Source organism: Primulina eburnea, chromosome 11 (genome assembly GCF_022965805.1).
Source record: "Primulina eburnea isolate SZY01 chromosome 11, ASM2296580v1, whole genome shotgun sequence".
NCBI classification, from domain to species: Eukaryota; Viridiplantae; Streptophyta; class Magnoliopsida; order Lamiales; family Gesneriaceae; genus Primulina; species Primulina eburnea.
Genome location: NC_133111.1, coordinates 37,153,863 through 37,173,732, shown reverse-complemented (window position 1 = coordinate 37,173,732; position 19,870 = coordinate 37,153,863). Strand labels below are relative to the sequence as shown.

Genomic DNA, 19,870 nt, shown 5'->3' with positions numbered 1-19,870 from the left:
GCCACCCCAAACCTAGCAATTCCCTCTTCGATTCGATCGAGGCAGTACGAGTGGAAAGCAAGATTTGCTGAAAAGCTCGAAAGAAGTCATTCAAGAAATTGGGAAGTGGTTCCTCTAGCTCCAGCAGTCCTAGTCCCAGCGATACTGGAGTGTATTGCAGGACTTGCGGTGGGAGACACCTCACAGAGCAATGCCAGGGAGTATCTGGTAGTTGCCATATCTGCAGACAGCGAGGACACTTTGCTAGAGTTTGTCCCCAGAGAGGTCCTCGAAGATTTCAGGGGGCTGGACCATCTGGATATGGTGATCGAGGGACAGATCTAGGTCACACTGGGTAACATAGTAACAGGTACTATTCTTTACGATTATATTGCATATGTATTGATATATACTAATGCATTCTTTATGAGTATCTGTGACTGAGTTGCATGGAGATATGCATTATATGTTGGATCTGATTATACTGTAGTATTGATTTCTTGGTTGTTGAGGAATATGTTGATATCAGAGATCTCTGTGACATGTTATATACTACAGTGAGATGAACCCGGGATTGGGTTAGATTATGATGTACTTGTGATATATGATTTCGATTTCATTATTGACATGTAATGCTAAACAAGTACAGAAATATCGTAGAATGTGTTCCAGAAATGGTAAGATTAAGATCAGATCTAGTTGAGAAATGAGGATTCTAGATCCAGGATTCCTTAGATCATTGTACTGTTGACTCGATTAGCACAGAAAGAACAGATGGTATTCTTATGTGGTTGGTAGATATACTGAAATTGAGTCTAACAGTGACAGATTTGCCCGTAATGTATTAATTGACTGGTGTTTGCCTAGATAAGATTTAAGATGTGTGGATATCAGAAAAGTAGATTTCAGAATTGAATCGATACCAGATAATGGTTATAGACTAGAATTCAGTACAGAATGATATTGAAGATTAATAGAAGGGTACAGATTGCTAACTCTTAGATTCAGGGATATTCGGATGATTGTATGCTTGTTATATCTATGATATTTGATATGTTAGCAGCATCTGACTGGTTGAAATGAATATTTGAAGACTTTATTGAATATTCAGAGAATGGTGATTATTGTATACAGAAATGGGTCAGGTATGAATCATAATTGAAACGGATTGTATTCCGCATATGTAATATCTGCAGTGTGTATACCGAATTATTTGCACAGTTGAGACAGAAATCAGCGACTGTAAACGACACAGGTAACAGATATAGCAGAATTAGTAAGAATGTCAGAAAGTCAGAATTGCTGAGTTTTACATATTTTCTTATTCTCTTATTCCCTTATTATGTTATATCTGCTTGCGTATTGTGATTGATCTAATCAGTATTTGAGACATTTTATATTGTTTGGGAGCATATTTTATTTGCAGAGGAGGTATGGCAGATGATTTGGGCACTGTGAAGATTGATCAGTAGTCAGAATTATCAGTATTGCCAGAAATCGCTGTTTTATGAGTTTCTTAAACTCACTAGATCTGTATAGGTTGTGTGTATTTCGATAATCAGAACAGAGTTTCGATCAGAACAACCGATATGTGATTTGTGTTTGTATCAGATTGATTATCTTGTGATATCAGAATGTTTCAGAATTGTATAACAGAATTTGATATCTATAGTCAGAGCCAAATACCAGGTAGGTATTTCTTCTTTAATTTATATTATTAACTGATTGTTAGTACCGAATAGTTTGAATCAGCTATCACAAGTAGTGTCAGACATGCACAGTGATTGATTCAGTTTTCATTCGGATAGCAGACAGTGTTGCTATAAACAGATTAAATCAGTTATGACAGAAATTGTACTGCAATGTTAGCAGAAATTGTACAGATATGTCTGAATCGCTAACAGAAGAAGACAGAAAGATAGAAATCAGAAGATTAGTACAGATTTTGTATATTTCTGAATAGAAATGGGAGTACATTTCTATGGCTTCCGTAATGAAATTACCGCCATTTTAGATTATGATATGATATGATTATGATTGACAGATTTCTCAATCTATATCTATCGGTTGGTACCAGATTACATACAAACAGAACTAAATGACATAGGTCGATGTCAAAGAAATGTTCAGATAGAACAGAACATTTAAGTAGATTATATCAGATTGTGATTTTGATTGAGGTTGTATTTGTGATAGAAGATATCAGGAACTCTTTCACAGATTATCCACAGATTGACAGGTAGTCAGAGTGTATGATTCAGATACTGACAGATATTGGTAGAGTTTTAGTGCTGGATGTTAGCACTAGTTGTTATGATTTATTGTCACTATATGACTTATTGCATGACAATAGTTATCAAGACAGTTCAGAATGGACAGATTAAAGAAACCAACATCGGATGATGATGCTTGGTATTTGAAACTGAAGATTTCATATGTCCTTGATTGGGATTAACAGGTTTGATAACAACTGCTAGTATTGTTTTGTTATGAACTGGGATTGGTTTATACGGATGTTGTATAACCAACATGGCAAGATTGATTCTGTCAGAGTTAGTTTAAGAAGTATTAGAATAGTATACTTTATGAAGTTTTATTCCAGAATTGAAATCAGAGATTGATACAAGAAAGAGATTTCAGGATGGATTCATTAAGAGAGGAGTTTGGATGTTAAACTCTATTATACATTTCTTCTCTTATATTTGAATTATTTGCTTATGAGTTCGAGGACGAACTCAGATCTAAGAGGGGGAGAAATGTAATGCCCGAGATTTAACTACTGTAATCAGACGCTGATTAATTGTCAGAATTGTGATTAGCAAATATCACAGGGGCTAAATAAAACGTGAATCAGGAAGCCGGGCGTTGGTGCATAACAAGTCAAGATTTCGGACAGAACCTATGGCGCCCGAGCGGTAGAAAAGCACCGCTCGAGCGCCAATGAATCATAAATGGAGAATTTGGACAGAATGCCTGGCGCCCGAGCGGCAGAAAGTTACCGCTCGAGCGCCAGTGTGTAATCGCCGAGGCTTGGACAGAAGGCTCCGCGCTCGAGCGATAAAGATTGACCGCTCGAGCGCGAATCATGCAAAACGAGATTTCGCCACTTGCCTTCTTGCATGCATCGTATGTGTCTATATATATATATATGTATAATTCGAGATTTCTTCAGAAAGAAGAACGAAGGATTCGAGAAAGGTTCCGGAATAGGGTTGAAAATCCTTACGCCTTTTGTGAGAAATTCGTCCGCCTAATTTTGAATCCGACTTCAGTACTGTGTTCCTATCAACACAGGCTACAACTGGACGTAAGTTTTGTTACGTTTAGACATGTTTTGAAATTATGCTGTGGTCAGAATTGAATAGGATTCATATATGATGTTCTTGTCATGTTAGACATCATAGAATCGAAGTCAGAATAAGAAACATAGTGTTTATGGAATTGTTATGAATTTTAGAGTTGATTTGATTGAGATTGCTATCAGAATTATGCTGTTATTCATTTTAAAGTGTACAGATATTGAGGTTATAGATTGTACTGAGATTTATTAGGAATTCTGATATTATAATTGGGATGTTAAGACTGACGGGGTTACAAGACTGTATTGTTATACCGTCTAAACATCAGTGGGTACAGATTGATCAGATTCAGTATTGGTTTCTGTTATCTTGTGATAATCTTGATATGAATCAGATTGTAGATTATTCAGATATTGACCAGACAGATTGTGAATTGGATTACACATTGATACAGTGTATTGGTTATTGTCATTTCAGATCGGATATGGACAGACCTGGACTTCGAGACGTCTTCTTCATCAGATCAGGAAGACAAAGGTATAATTCATGTGATATTCGGGAAGAAACAACTCAATCGAGATCATCCTTGAGTTGCCCAATAAATCACATACTATATTCTTGTTTATGTTTTATCTTATTATGCTTGTTTACAGATTGTATATTCATGCATTAAGATAGGGCAGTCTGGAGATCAGGCAGACTACTAGATGTTCGGCGATATCTCAGCTCTGTGGAAGATCACCGCCCCTTTGTAGACGTGGATACAGATCAGGCCGAAGTCTAGGAATAAGACGTACAGCACCACGATTGGTTGGGTAGGTGACAGCCAGTGACGTCTTATTCACCCCGGGATCCCTAGAGTTATAGTTGAGTCGAGTCTAGACATGATTTGATTAGGACTGCATGCTCATATGGATGTGGCTCCTAGATCATGAGACCCATCATTATTACTTTCAGTTATGATAGCATGTTTGTATGATTTAGATTGTTTATATGCATGTTTAGCTGATTGGAAGTGCATGCTTGTTGCGATTAGATTTCATAGCTTATGAAATCTAATGTTTTGATTTTATTCGTGACAGCATGTTTCATGAATTATTTTATGTATATACATGTTTACCATGTTTTATACTGGGATTTATTTCTCACCGGAGTTATCCGGCTGTTGTCTTGTTTTGTATGTGTGTATGACAACAGGTGGGGCTGGATCAGGATCAAGATGATGATGAGAGAAGACGAGTGTAGCGTGGTGATTCCGGACTTACAGTAGACTTGGTTTTATTACTGGACTTTAGTAGTTGAACCTGAAATTAGCTTGTTGTACTTTAATACTGAAATGTATTTATACAGACATGTATAGTATTTAGATTCCATTACCTTCCGCAGTTATATCTTAAAACGAAAAATTTTTATACCCTGTTTTATCTTAATTGATAATTAAATCCCAAAGATGATTAGCGTCCGGGTCCCCACAGAAAACCAGCTGGCCGATATCTTCACGAAACCATTGGATTTTGAGAGATTCTCCAATCTTCAGAAATCTCTCAACCTGCGTACTATAAATCATTTGTTCAGTATTGTCATTGGTGTTGCCAACACCAGAGACAACATCTGTTTTGTGCATGTCTATTATTAGGATGTTAGGCATACTGCATATTCATGACCATCTTATTATTTGTGTAATGTCTGAACAGTGAAGGCAATTTCTGAAAGGTACTCTCTGATTTTTCATACTTCCAATCAAATGTCGAGGAGTAAATTATGCTCAATCCAAGGCATCGAGTAGTTGAGAATATTCATGGAAATCATGATCTTGTCTACTGTAAAAAAGTGACTTGGAAAATGCGAGCATAAGGAGAAAAATAGAAAAGAGGTAAATAAAAAAATTGTTTAGAAGAAAATGAAAAAAGCTACCTAGAGGAGTTCATTGAAGACCGTTCTTCTAGTGTGGGAGCTACCACTTCTAAGTAAAAATAGTAATGGAAAAAGCTACCTAGGGGAGTTCATTGAAGACCGTTCTTATAGTGTGGTAGCTTCCATTACTGAATCAAAATAAACTTTTATGGAAGTTTGAATAAAACTCAGTGGTGTTGTCAGGAGGTGTTGTCAACACCAATTTTAGACACTACAAAAATTTATACACTGCCTGACATTATTGATAATGCATAATATTGGAGGCATATGTAGGACATGAATATTGATTCTTGTTTCGTGGATTCTTCATCTACAGTGACATATCAGTGTTGACACATGACGGTTGATAAAAACCCTAATTGACCATGTTGAAAAGAAGTCACTTCTTATGGATATGAGGTGTACTCGATGTAGGGTTGTTTTGGCTGTTCTTTGAAATTTCTGTGACTCGAATTGTCTTTTACCGTTTGATGTGAGGGGTAAAATTTGTGATTAAGTAGGATATATTTCGAAAATGATAACTGTTGAGTCCAAAAAATTTTTACCGTTACTATGCAACGTTCCAAAATCAAAATATTTGTTACCATTGATGCGAGGGTTTTTATACCAAATCAATTGATTTTTGAACAATTTCATTTTGCCCTCTTCTCTCTAACTTCACAATATTGACTACTGCTCCACATTTCCTCCCTTATCTCTGACAATTGTTTTTCAAATTAATCGTTTAACACTCTATTTCTTGAAAAAATTAGCAGATAATCAATTTGATCCACAGGATATACGAAGTGAAATGGCGGCAAGTCACGGTGTTTCACCTCCGGAGACAACACCACCAACAACACCACCTTCTGAGAGCCCTCTTGAGAATCCATTACAGATAGTGGTTGTTGCCTCAAAACCTATCCCGTTGGAAGAAATTTCTCCTGGAGAACCAGGAAATCCTTGGGATGCAGACAATCCTCCGGATTACGAAGCGTATCGGCAGGTTTTTCCCCCACAACCTCCGATTTATCGACGGCATTCAAAACGGCAAGCAGTGTATAGCCCTAATTTCGATCAACAGAAGAAACCCAGAATGACCACCTATTTTACTCTCGATCCAGACTTTTCATCAGGAGATGACTCCAATGATGAAAACTTTGAGTTGATCGCTCAAAAGCGGCCTACTCTCTCAAAAAAGCCATCCGCTTCCACCTCTACCCCTGCAGCTCCACCTGAAAAATCTTCTGAACACCCTCAAGAGGTAGGTTTCTCATCCGAGGATGAACAATCGCTGGCTGATTTTCTTAACAGCCTACGAGAATCAAAGAAAAGATAAGAATCTGTTGATAAAGCTAGTGCTGCTTAACCTGAGTCACGAGAGAGGAACCCATCGGAAACTGAGTCTATGCCGGAAGCTGATAACTCTAAGGATGGCTCTGATCAAGGAGCTGGGTCTGAAGAAGATGTTGAGCCCGGTGTTGAGACAAGTGCTGATAGTACTGACTTGGAGGATTACAACCTTGCCTCATCTTTCTCCTCTAAGTTTTACCCTGAGACGGTTGTGGCTCAATGGTATATGTATGCTCACAGAGAGTTTATCGAGGAACGCAACATTGACTTGAACCATACGGGAAATATAACCTGACCACTTTTCTTCAGTCCCGAAGGTTGAGTACAACGGTAAATTATGTGCTGCCCTATGCGCGAAAACCAGTCCTGGAATTTTACTGCAATTTGGTCTCCAGTGTTGGGGATAAGAGGTATGCTAAGTTTGGGAGGGTGTTTGTTCGAGACACCATATATGATTTCTCTCCCTACACCATCAACGAGTTCTACAACACTCCTACTCCTGATACTGAGGATGCTCTCCCACACATTGATTATATTACCTCTGTTTTAACTGGGCGCCTTATCATTCAATTTCCAAGTCGCCCCAAGCGTTTTGCTGCCGCCAACCTGATGTCTTTTTACTCTATCCTCCACAAGACTGCCATCCGCAACTGGACTCTCTCATCCAACATTACTGTGGTTACGAGACCAAAGGCAGTTACTCTTTTGTCCATTGGGACTGGTCTCAACTTTAATTTTAGGCAGCTAGTATTCACCATTGTCCTTCAATTTGCAGAGGGTCGAATGAAATCGATGAAGCTCCTGTTTCCCTTCTTGATTTTAGCCATACTGGAATCTCAAGGCTTTGTTGTGGATGATGAGGATCAGTTGGTGGATATAGGAGATCCATTGAAAATTGCACCTGCTTACTTTAAAGGGAACATAATCGTAGAACTTCCTTGGTGTGCCACAGGTGCTGCCACAAGTACTGGCCTCACTGCTCCTTCATCTGCTCCCCCATCTACTGATGGTGTTGCTCCTGGTTTTGTCCCTAGTGTTGGCAACACTGCTCCTCCATTGTCCTCAGCTCCTGAAGACTGTATCTTATTAATCGTTCCTGAGGTTCATGCCCAAATTGCCTTTGGGCTTCAGCAAATTAAGTAGGCCGAGGAGGTGATTACCTATTTTAAGAATCGGATTGCTCATTATTGCTTATGCCTCGACGTGGGTGTGGTTTCTGCACAAAAATGGGGGAAATGGTACGGATGCACCGACACGGCCAAAAATGGGACAAGAGGCTAGTCCTTCAACTCGAGATGATGAGGAAGACACTACTGATGAGGAAAACATTGATGAACGAATTGATTAGGCCCATGAGTTTACTTTAACTTTTGTTTTGTGCCTATTTTCACTTATGCTTAGCTCTTCCTAATGCTCTGTTGTCTCATATATGTTGTTGAAGTAATGAACTCATATTTAAGCCTTGTCCTCTTATAAGAATATTTTGGTATGTGTTGTGCGTAAGTGCTGACAACACTGACCACAACACTCCTCTGTACTAACTCCTCAAATTCAAGGGGAGATGCAATTTACAACTCAGGGGGAGTTGTGATATAGTTGTCATTTTTGGAAGTTTTGTCCAAAAATGCAAAAAGAGAGAGATTGAAAAGAATATTTTAATTCCTAATTCAGTTGAGATTTTATTTTGATTTTGCACTTTTAGACTAAACTGGTAGATTTGCTTTCTTAGATATAGGGAATCTTATTATTAGGAATTATTTAGGAACCTATCTATAAGATATAGTTCAGTTACCTTTGATTAGAGTTTGATTCCTATTAAACTCTAGTTTCCTTGTTTATATGTGGGAATGATTTATGGATATCTAGGTCAAAAAGGGACTATATATAAGTGGGTCAATAATCAATAAAGGAGCAGAGTGAAGTAGGAAGATATTCTGACGGCTACAAGAGCTTTGCTAAAGGAGATTCGGTTTTTGAAGATTTGCAATAGGAGCAAGAGTGGCCCGCCTACCTTGTGACTGTGTTGCTGAATTGTATTGCCATCACTCAAGAACAACACTGAGGTAGAGTGTTGATCGAAGAGTGGTTTCGTTTGATTTTAAGCAACATGTTTTTGTTTTCATGAATCTAGTATTTACTTTGAGAGTTTGATGTAGGTTAATTCATTGGAGTGTCAAGGAATTTAGTTGTGTTACTTTCACTAGTATTGTTTAAGTTTAAACGATTTATATAATTTTCTAGTGAAATTTTTGCCATAAGGCGTCGCACAATTCGTTGTGCTTATGTAAAATTTAATCCAAGTGTTTATTTATCAAAGTTATATCTTAGTTAAATAATAAATTTCTGTTTCCGTGTTGTGTGCTGATGTTGTCAACACTCAGCACAACTCCCAATTTTGATATACTAGTTTTTAATATTTATTTCATGTTAATTTATGCGCAATAATTCTTTCACAAATAATAAAATTCTGTCGAGGTATATATTATTAATTTTTATAAAATAGGAACAAACTATAATTTTGGTTTAGTATGCTGGACACTTTGTAATTTTGGTCTTTCGTATTATCAATTTCATTTTTAATTATCTATTTTGTTTTTTTCCTTTTGATTTTAGTCATTTTTTCACTTGACGTCGATGTGACACAGACATATAGATTTTCAAAAATTAAAAAGATTTATACAAGACTAAAATTACCAAAATATAATTTATTTGAAGAGGTGACCACCTCTCCTGTCGATATTTATGTATCACAAATCTGTTCATAAGTTTCATCTTTCCGCTGCAAACTATATGAATTTTAATACAACCGTGGGTCCTAAATAAATTATATGTATGTTTCAGAAAATTATTTTAGAGTGGAGGATAGAATGTATAATTTGAAAAATAATTATTAATTTAAAATACCCTTTCTTTTGGTCTTTATCGATCTCAAAATAGGTTAAGACTTTGATTAAATACTTATATAGATTTCAACTAATTAATTATTTAGTCTGTTTACTATTTTACTTTTAGAACTTCTCTTAAACCGAAATTCTAAATGAAATACTATGTATACAAAAAAACATTAATGTTGATTTATTTATAACGACTCAGTTATTAGCTCGAGATATTTATTTTAAATTTAAGATTTTGATGTCAGATAAATTATAAGCATTGGTGTTTTTCACTATTTTTGGATCCCGATATATTGCAAATTTAATGGAAAACGTTTAAATGTTAAATAAATAACAATTGGAGTAGGTAAAAAAAAAAAAAAAAAAAACTTCCGACGCTTACACATTTTGCTCATATTCTAATTTTATTTAGTAACATAAGAATTTTATATGACTTAAGTATTATAGGTATTGTAACCATTACACATAGGAACGGCAAATTAAAATGAGAAAAGATCTCAATAAATTAGTTCTTCTTGATTTTTTACTTCGCCATCAAAATATTCGACGCCGCTAAATCAACTAACTCTTTTGTTTTTTCAAATGAAAATTCTAAGCTTCAAAGACCAAATAAAATGTAGTAGACGAATATTATCGGTAACGCGATCAACATTCGGAATATAACCCTACAATTTATCGATAAAATGAGTTAGAAAAATTAATAATCAGATCTTCCAAAATATAAATCGAACAAGTAATATGTAGTACTCAGCTTGTGCTAAGGATATCGTGGTGTACGCTATTCTCTTTGCAAAAACAAAGGGGACAATTCCTTGGGGTAGTGCATCCTGCCTATCACGTACAATACATAATATTTATGGGCAATGATATGTACATATAGATAGATTTTTTGATATGTTATCTATCAATCGTGTCCATCGGTGAGGTGATAGTTATCTATTAGACGTGAGAAACATATCAAAATTATACATCTAGTAAATTAGTCGTGGTGGGCACAAATGTAAATATGATTGATGAACAACATATATATATATATATATATATATATATATATATATATATATATATATATATATATATATATATATATATTTGTATATGCCAAATATGACACCATATTCATTATTATTTTTTATTTAAAATTCTCTTAGTACTGTCAAATGTTCCTTTGAGCTTACTTGACGCCTCTTTGATGAATTTACTAGAAAAATAATGTTTTTATTTCAAAAAGAAAAATAAGTAATTTTTTGTTTTATTCTTTGTCGCAATTATTTATATTATAAAAAGGCTAGATTCAGGCGTCGACTGTCCAAAGGTAATAATTTAGTGAGATTCTACGTGAAAAGTTCATTTACCACGAGTCAAGAAATTATTAATATATATTGTTTAATAATTTCTTGACTCGTGGTAAATGAACTTTTCACGTAGAATATGGGGTTTTTACCCTCATAAGTGTATATCTATTCTATTTTATAATATATATATATATATATATATATATATATATATATATATATATATATATTATAAAAGGGGGTTTTTACCCTGTATATCTATTCTATTTTATTAACTATTTTATTAAAGTTGAGAGCATGATAGTAACCACCTAAGTAGGGATGTAATCGAGTCGAGCCGAGCTGAACTCTTGAATGTTTGAGCTTGGTTCGATTATAATCAAGTCGAGCTCGAATTTTATTGAACGAATATATGCATGGCTCACGAGCTTATTCAAGCCTTTATCGAGCCTAAACAAGCTTAATAAATATGAATTATACATTTAAATTTTCATTAAATTAATTAAAAAGTAAATTAAATTTATGGGAAAAAATATTATTCTTATTAAAATTTGTAAATTTATTATAATAAATAAATTTAATAGATTTTTCTATATATTTCATAAATAATATGCAAAATCAATAAATCAAATATCAAAATTATTATTTTTTCATCTAAAAGATTACTCATGAACTTACCAACGAACATGTTCACGAGCTAACGAGCCAAATACTGTAAAGCTTGAGTTTGGTTTGTTTATCTTAACGAGCCTCATTAAACGAGCTCAAACGAGCTTTTATCGAATCGAGTTTCGAATAGCTCACAAACGGTTTGGTTCGTTTACATCCCTACACCTAAGAAGGACACCAATTTTTTCTTTCAATTTTACGCTTGTATTATACTAATATTACACCTTTGTTTTTTGTTCTTTTTTTTAAAATTTCAACACACACTTTTGTTTTGTTTTTTTTTTTTTATTTCAACAATTCAAATATCAATTTAGTCCTTCAATAATTTGTCAAATTTCACTTTAATCAATCGATAATGATAAAAAAAGATTGTACACACGCATCGCGTGTGCAGAATAACTAGTATTCCGAGGGGAAAACGAGAACCTGGCAATGGCAACCCGCAAGAGGACGCCACGAAGGCCGATAGCAATGGAAGCAGCAGCAGCCATAACAGCTGGTCCTGTAAGGAATCTCACAGCCATTGAAAATTCTGCAACCCAGTTCCCACATGCTATGATCCGAGGTTGTAATGCCATGAATATCCTGCACTTACACATATATACCCATCATTTCTACAACAAAATTTGAAAGACTCTATTTTATCCACAATTAATTATAATTTTCGACATAATGTGTTAGGATGAAAAGCTCGACCAAAAATTATAATGTTAGCCACTTTGTAACTTTATTTTATTATACTTATTAGTTTTACAATTTCCCTACCATCAGCCATATCCCCAGCTGATACATGAATATTATCCGTTAAGATCTGACGTCACTCTTTTACGGCTCATCTAGCCGACCAGATCAAGCGGTGCAATGTCAGCAGCTTGACGGACGATAACTTTCCAAAAAATCACTCCTCTCATATCCGAGTAGGTGCGTGTCTATCTGCTGGTGCTGTCTCTTATCCTCTAGATATTAGTCTTACAATTTCTCGCTATATCCCCAGCAGATACAATATTATCTGGCAAGATCTGACGTCACTCTTTTACGGCTCACATAGCCTACCAGATCAAGAGGTACAACGTCAGCATCTTGACGGACGAGAACTTTCCAAAAAATCATTCCTCTCAGTATTACTCTCATGCTCTGATTCATGTACTCTTTAACTCAACTCACCAAAACTAAACATGGCCATGCCAATTCCTGCATCAGACAGTATCGAAATGGACTTTGCTATTATTGCAGGCATTTCATCATGCCGCCTGAAAAAGAAGTAACAAAAAATAAACTAAATTATCAAAAATCAAACTTGATTTTTAATCATATTCTAAAATAAACCCGAAAAATGGAGAATTAATTTTGAAAAAGTGTTGGGATTCCTTATGAGCTTTCTCCAAACCATGATCAAAATAAACCTTGTTATTACACTTGTTGGAGGCATTACTTTCACTTTCTTTTCTCCCACTTTTCATCTTCATTCGCTCTGTTTCTGAAGCTGAACTCATCCCTCTCCAGGTAATCTTCTTGGTCCTCTCGCTTATGGAGGTCGAAAACTATGTAGGCCGGCGAGTAGTCGATATGCAAGCTTTAGGCATATGCATATCGATGCATTATAGCATACAAGTGAATTGAATATGTGGAGACCTCCAATCTCAATACCTCAGTCCTAAAAAAAGCCAATATAGTTTTGTAATTCAACAAATGGTCGTGAAAACACAAGAAATGTCACTCGTCTTGTGTGGTATAAACTTATTCCAAGAGGTGGGTTCAATCATAGGCGATATATATCAAAGATCTGAAACTCCAAAATAGGTACTTTACTACTTTATCGATCAAAATAAGTATTTTTTCTAATTCCATTATCAGTGAGAAACATATTTTTTTCAAAAATTAGATGACGTGAATAAGTCATCTTAACGCGTTTTAAATTAAAAGACCAACAATTACTAAATTTATGGTGATCGCTCGAAGATATAATATTTTCTTGCATATTTGGAGTATTCAAATAGCCAAATTAAGCATCTGGAACTCCAAAAGAGGTACTTTGTATGTCAAAATAAATACTTAATCTTATTTCATGATGAGTGGTGAACGATGTTTTCTAAAAAAAATATATAAAATGACATGCATAAGTCATCATAATGATTTTTCATGAAAAGACCAATAATGACTGAATTTATGGTGATTACTCGAAAATATAGTATTTTCTTTTATATTTGGAGTATCCAAAGAGCGAAATCAAGTATCTGAAACCTCATAATATGTACTTTGAATGCCAAATAAGTATTTATCTTATTCCATAATAATTGAGAAACAATATTTTTTTAAAATTATATTTTAGATGGAGAAGACATGAAACAGGCTGATTAAAACCCCTAAGTAAAGAGTCTAAAGAGGTGGCTGCAATATTATTCGCAGAGCCAATCCTCTCAGATCTTTTAACAAAGAACGACATATAAATATTTTTAAATAGTTTTTAAAATTGTATAAAAAAAATTTAAATAGCTTTTAACATTATTTTAAAGTAACACATTTTAAAACACAGTTTTCTTCAAATGTTCTTCTTAGAACAACCCGCTTTGATACAAATTGAAGGATCGTTTGCTCAACATCTTTGGGATGCTTCAAACAAAATATTCTCCAATGAGATGCAATAGCTCATGTTCTAAGAATATTAACACCGATGAATTAAATCGAGTTTGGTTAAAAACCAAGCGGAAGAAACTCGAAATAATCTTTCGTGAAGAAGACTGTTAACTTAGAAAGCATTTTATCTTATGTAAACTGAATAACCGAAAGAAGACAGATTAGTTTTTGCATTCTTCAGCTCAGTTATGGTATCAACTGAACTGACAAAAACTCCAACTGATCAAAACAGTTTGAAAGCAATAGTTAATCAGTTAAATACACAAGATATGTTTGTGGATGTTCGGAGACTTCAACTGCTCCTACGTCAACCCTTCTACCGCCTCGGGTAGGATCCACTAGAAGACTTTGATTTATACAACTATATGTACAAACTCACTCAGCTAGGACTTAACCACTGCCTAAACTGAACTCCTAGACTTAGACTGAAGGCAGCACCTTCCAGTCAATACTTCTTTAATGTCTATGTGAGAAAAATACATACACAAGTTTAACGTCTTTGTGCAAGACTGTATTTGAGTGGTTGAGAGTGTTTGTGTGTGTGTGTGAACTGAACAACGATGTTCTCATACACTGAGGGAAACACGCTTCTAATCTAAGCCGATATATCTGTAAAGAGTTCCCTCGACTAAGCTGAATGCTTCTCTTAATCTGATATGACTTTGAAGCGTGTCCTTTTCTCTTTCTCTCTTCAGTTGGATATTTGAGTCTTCACTGATCTTCTCTTTATATAGGTGGGAAAACTGATCGTACAATGAGATTCTTTTATTGTATATGTTGCATTTGAATCAGCTTCTTGAACTTTGTGTCTCATCTTTTTGACTGCCTTTCTGAAGCGTTTTGTCTTTAATTCACTGATGCAACGTCCATTATTGTCATTTGACTGGATAATGGCTTTGTACCTTCACGGACAGCTGGATTCACTTGAAAGAATTTGTCTTCATCCATAACTGAAAGATTCTAACTGATGCTTCGAACTAGTCAGTTGAACTGATCTTTCAGTTGAGCTGGTGAAATCAGTTGACTCGTCAGTGGAACTGATTTCACACTCGTTCAGTTGGACTGATCAGCTGACTTTCTTCTTCAGTTAAACACTCCTTCGGCTGGCCAGACTTCTGAGGTTTTCCTGCTGAATCACCTAACAACTGGACAATCAGTTGGACTGCTCAATTGACGCAACCAGTTAGACTGATTCATTTTGTGCGATCAGTTGGGTCTTTGGTTTTGCGATGTAAACATCTCGTGAGTGATCCTAGATGCTGCACTAAGGTAGATCAATAGTAACACAATTAACAGTTTTGTTATAATCAAAATAAAGATTACGAACTTGAAAAGTTCCAACAAGGCACTTGCATTTCCGTGGTTAAAATAATATATTTATTCAAATTATAGCATGACAAAAATGTAAATTTGGGTTTGTAGTGAGTTTAAACTAAAATAATAACTTTGTCTGTACTGATTCTTAAAAAACATGATTATGTACTGAATTTTAATTCAAACATTGACACATAGATTTTTCACGAATTTACCGTATAAAAAGAGTGGTTATCATACTAATTATTTTAGAGAATATCAAAATATTTAATTTCATAAACTCATTAAAAACCGACCCAAATCACTATATATTTTATATAAAAAATATAAACAAAATTTTTCTTTTAAACCGAACCACTCTTTTGAATTAAAAATAATTTGATATAAATTATTTAATATTATTTAAACAAATTAAATAATAATTACAAATACAACCCGTTTACGTCTTTTACTAATTTTAAAATAACATTATCCGATACACAGTTTGTTTCTCTCTCAGTGAAGTGTATTACGTCGCCACCGCCACTGCTAGGGTTTCCATTTCCCTGGAAAATGCCGCCCCGTAGTAGAGATGATGATGATTACAAGTACATGAAAATTATTGATGCATCGTCTTCTATTAACCAGCGAGTCAGTCTCATCGGCATTGTCATCGAGACTACTCTCCCCAAGCGTACTAAAGGCACTGGTAAATCGAAGTTCTCCATGTTTTCCCCTTTACGATGGTAAAATATGGCAACCCATTTGAAAATATGTTTAAAAGTTGTTTCTTTTTTTGTTTGTTTTGGTGGGCGTGTTCAAGATTTATGTTGCTCAGTGAGGATTGTTGATGAAACGCAGCCGAAAACTCTTTCCATTATGTTTTATGCTGAAACTGTCGATAAGATTCCCCGGGTGGCGTCGAATGGTGATATAATCCTGGTTTCTCAAGTTACGGTAAATGGATTTCGCATCATCTTTTGCAAGTTTGGATTTTCTTTTTTCAGTTGCATTTGGAAATTATTTGGTGATTGTTTTATTTTTGTCCAGATAAGTACTCGGGGTTCTGAGGTTTATGCTATGTATAACAAGAAATTTTCTGCCTTTGCTTTATATGAAGGGAGAGATTTTGGTGAGAGAGAATTTGCGCCTTATCAATCTTCACGAAAATTTTCATTCAGAGAAGAAGACAGTAGGCTTATTAAGGGGATGAGGAAATGGTCGATGCATAATAAAATTGAAGGTAATAGTTATCTCTATATGATGCTTTCTACTGTTTGAATCATTTACTTTTCTTTTTCAATGTTTTGTAAGTATGTTATACAGTTTTACTATTTTTATGTTGTTTATTTTCCTTCACCTCGTCAAACATACATGTCTTGCCATCGCCCATGAGTTTGAGTTGCTTTCTGATTGTGTAATCAAAGTGACTTTGCGTGTCTTGTACTAATAACCCCCAAAAATTATACTTCGTGAAACATTTGGAAATTGGAATTTAACTTAACCTTATAGCCTTTGTTGGGTTTTTAATGTTATATAAATGTGTTTGCTAGGCTTGAATGATTTGATGTTGTTGAGGGAGATCAAGAAAGGTGAGCGTGTCAATCTGCTTTGTAAGGTATTTTGGTATCACAAGCTACTATCTTATGCATCACTAATAATGCTAACTTTTAGTAAATCTTTGCTTCTCATGGAAGAAGTACTGATACCATGTTTCGTTTTTTTGCTCCTCTGCTAGATTATGCATGTCCACAAAGTCAAGAAGGACAAGTGGATGCTTTTTCTTTGGGATGGAACAGATGCACCACCTGCTTGTATTGAAACCAAGTTAGTGATATGTTCTTATTTATCAGCAATACTAGTATATATAAATTCAGAACAAAAGATGAACCGTGGTTTCTCATTACCAAGTATTATTTACTCTCTTTTATATATCTGGACATTTGTTATTGGGTATGTGGAACTAGCAAACAACATCGTACTATTTCTCTAATCTGGGAGTAGTTGACTTTGAAATTCATAACTAGTTCACAGTTTTCCACATTGAGGATAAGTTGTCAAGCATTGAAATGAATGCAAGTCCTGGTGTTTTCACTAATATTTATTTTTAGGTGCTAAATTTGTGATTAGTTGTCTGGGTTAGACATCTGAAAAGTGAGTCATATTTACACTTTATTATCATCGATTTTACTTCATGTTGTTTAGTATTTTAAGGCATTCTCAACTACCTTCTCTCAGAGCAGATTAAGAAACAGAGCACGCATCAATTCACATAATATAAATTTAATACCAAACAATGAATTAAAAGCAACTAGACAAACATTTATATATAAAGAATGTGAATAAATTTTCACATAGGTGTTGCCCTGTTTGTAGCCTTAGTTAGTATAAAGAAAATTTGTGTGTACTTGCTAAAATAGGCACAATGTTCAATTTCATAAACATGAAACTACAACTAAAAGAAGGGAAAATAAAAAGTTTCTTTGTGACATTGAATTCCAAATTCCAATCATACCCAGATTCTGAGAAATGTGGTTTAGATAGAATTTCTTTCTGCTCATTCGTTACTGCCTGTTGTCCATGTTCTGGTGTAAGATTAGCTTTTTAGTTTTGTGTAATGGTTATGTTCTTGGTTATTTAAAACTATGCTCAAGAATGTTTCAAAAAAAAGGAATAACGCTTGAAAAAAATCAGTTTTAGTCCAAACATATGTTTCAACTTTCAAGCTCTAAATGTTAAAAGTCACACATGAGCGGCAGTCCAGTACTGGTAGCAAACAAATAGAATTAGTCGAGCTTAGTTGAAGTCATCTTATACGTTCCAAATTTGCCTATTCTCCAGTGGTATCAAATGGAAATCCAGAGCTATTCTGTTTCTACCATTTTTCTAGTTGTATTTGATCTGTTGCCAAAGCAACCTAGCTACTAATAAAACAGTCTTGGATAAAAACTTAGAGCAATTGTCCCAACAGGAACCCTTTTTTCGCCCAAAATCTTTATGGTGATTTGCTACTGCAGGCTAGAAGATGAGATGGAAAATCCACTTCCTCTACACTTGGAACCCTCTTCTTTATCTAGAGATATTTTATGTACATTTCCAACTGTCGGAACTGTCATGAGGATGATTGTCGATCAAAGTTACAAGATCAGTATCGATTTCATTCACAAACATAGATGGGTGAAATTTGTCAATATAAAATGTGAAGTTGTTGCAGGATTGTGGCAAGCTGTACTAATGCCTCTTTCTGCGCTTCGCATTTTGTCTGATGATGATGATCGTGTATTAGATTGCCTAAGGTGATTTTTGCTCAAAGTTTATTAATTTAAGTTATTAATGTGGTAGCATCTGAATCTCCGATAACTTGTCAATGATAATCATGATTCAGGACATATAACGAGCGTGTTCAATTGAAATGGGCATGCATGCCTTTTACAAGCTTTCCTTGGCCTTCTCACATAACAGGTTTTGTTTGGTTAGAGATGGGTCCTCTCCTTTTAGATTTTTGATGAAAACGACATGGTTTATTTTGTCCTCTTTATCTCCTGCATATGCAGAGACCGATCATCCCGATGTGCCTTTTGTGACTTTGATGAATGTCCTTACACATACAGAGGTTAGTGGTTCTTACTTTGATCATACCTTAGCAAAATTGTGTAAAGCAGACCAATTACTGACTGATGTCACCTTGCATGCTTCCAAGTTCCAAAAAAAGAGAACACGGATACATTTCGATCCACTCAATGATAGGAACTCTAAAATTTCTAGCGGATATCAACTTTGCTTTGAGAAGTTAGTTTATTGAAAATGTGTTTGAATCTGATATCTATGAAATACCAACTAGAGAAGTGGTCACACTTCCAGATGTGTTTAATAGCTTAGATATATCTGATCCCTGTAGGTTCCAATCACGAGCCCCTTAATTGCAGGTGACGTATAAATTTAAATGTGTAGTTCGGGTGGTTGCAATATTCCCATGGAGGGCTGATGACTTCCGCTCCCCTTGTGGTGTTTATCGGATTAGGTTGACACTAGAGGACCCTACTGCAAGAATCCATGCTTTTCTTTATGCAGAGGATGGGGTAAGAATGTCCAGTAATAACGGCAATTAAGTATTTTCCTTTGGAACAACTCCCATGTCATCTCTAATGTGCAGATTAAATTCTTTGGAAATGACTTCTCTGCCGATATATTGGCAAGGAAACGAAACATGTTGCTTGGAATTGGTGAAGGTGATGACTGCGAGAGTTCTTCAAAAAATGACTCCAGAAAGCCACCGTGGGTAGAGTGTTGCTTGAAATCTTATTATCTTGACAAAAATAATGCCTGGGGAAGTAGGAATTATCGGATCTTTGGCACAACATTAGTTGGCTAAGCATCCCATGTCTTTCTTGTTGTTTCCATTGTATTTATGCAATGTTAGTTCGTAAATAGATGTATTGTGCCCAACTATTTGAAAACGTAGCCTTTTGACATTGATTGTACTTTGTAAAGTGACATAATTCTCGTGTTTATGGCTTTAGGTTGACTTGTGAATTTATGTGAAACACCGTTATTTCTCACG

The 19,870-nt window shown here is 35.0% G+C and overlaps 1 protein-coding gene and 1 pseudogene across 1 annotated transcript; one reads left to right on the top strand and one right to left on the bottom strand.

Annotated features, from left to right (window-relative positions):
- Nucleotides 1-10,122: 10,122 nt before the first annotated feature.
- LOC140805600 (probable auxin efflux carrier component 1c) lies at nt 10,123-12,811 on the bottom strand (annotated as a pseudogene).
- Nucleotides 12,812-15,808: 2,997 nt separating this feature from the next.
- LOC140805742 (protection of telomeres protein 1b-like) lies at nt 15,809-19,868 on the top strand. Its single transcript, XM_073162031.1, has 10 exons — nt 15,809-16,018; nt 16,133-16,266; nt 16,360-16,552; nt 16,863-16,927; nt 17,048-17,136; nt 18,327-18,605; nt 18,695-18,771; nt 18,864-18,922; nt 19,236-19,388; nt 19,463-19,868. The coding sequence occupies exons 1-10, from the start codon at nt 15,883-15,885 to the stop codon at nt 19,679-19,681; spliced, it is 1,404 nt and encodes a 467-aa protein (XP_073018132.1). The 5' UTR covers nt 15,809-15,882; the 3' UTR covers nt 19,682-19,868.
- Nucleotides 19,869-19,870: the final 2 nt, after the last annotated feature.

Bases quoted from the DNA above. Each gene is read 5' to 3' on its own strand.
- LOC140805742 (XM_073162031.1), top strand. From the start codon at position 15,883: ATGCCGCCCCGTAGTAGAGATGATGATGATTACAAGTACATGAAAATT. The intron at 16,267-16,359 runs GTAAATGGATTT...ATTTTTGTCCAG, and splicing joins TCCTGGTTTCTCAAGTTACG to ATAAGTACTCGGGGTTCTGA. The intron at 19,389-19,462 runs GTAAGAATGTCC...TCTAATGTGCAG, and splicing joins TTCTTTATGCAGAGGATGGG to ATTAAATTCTTTGGAAATGA.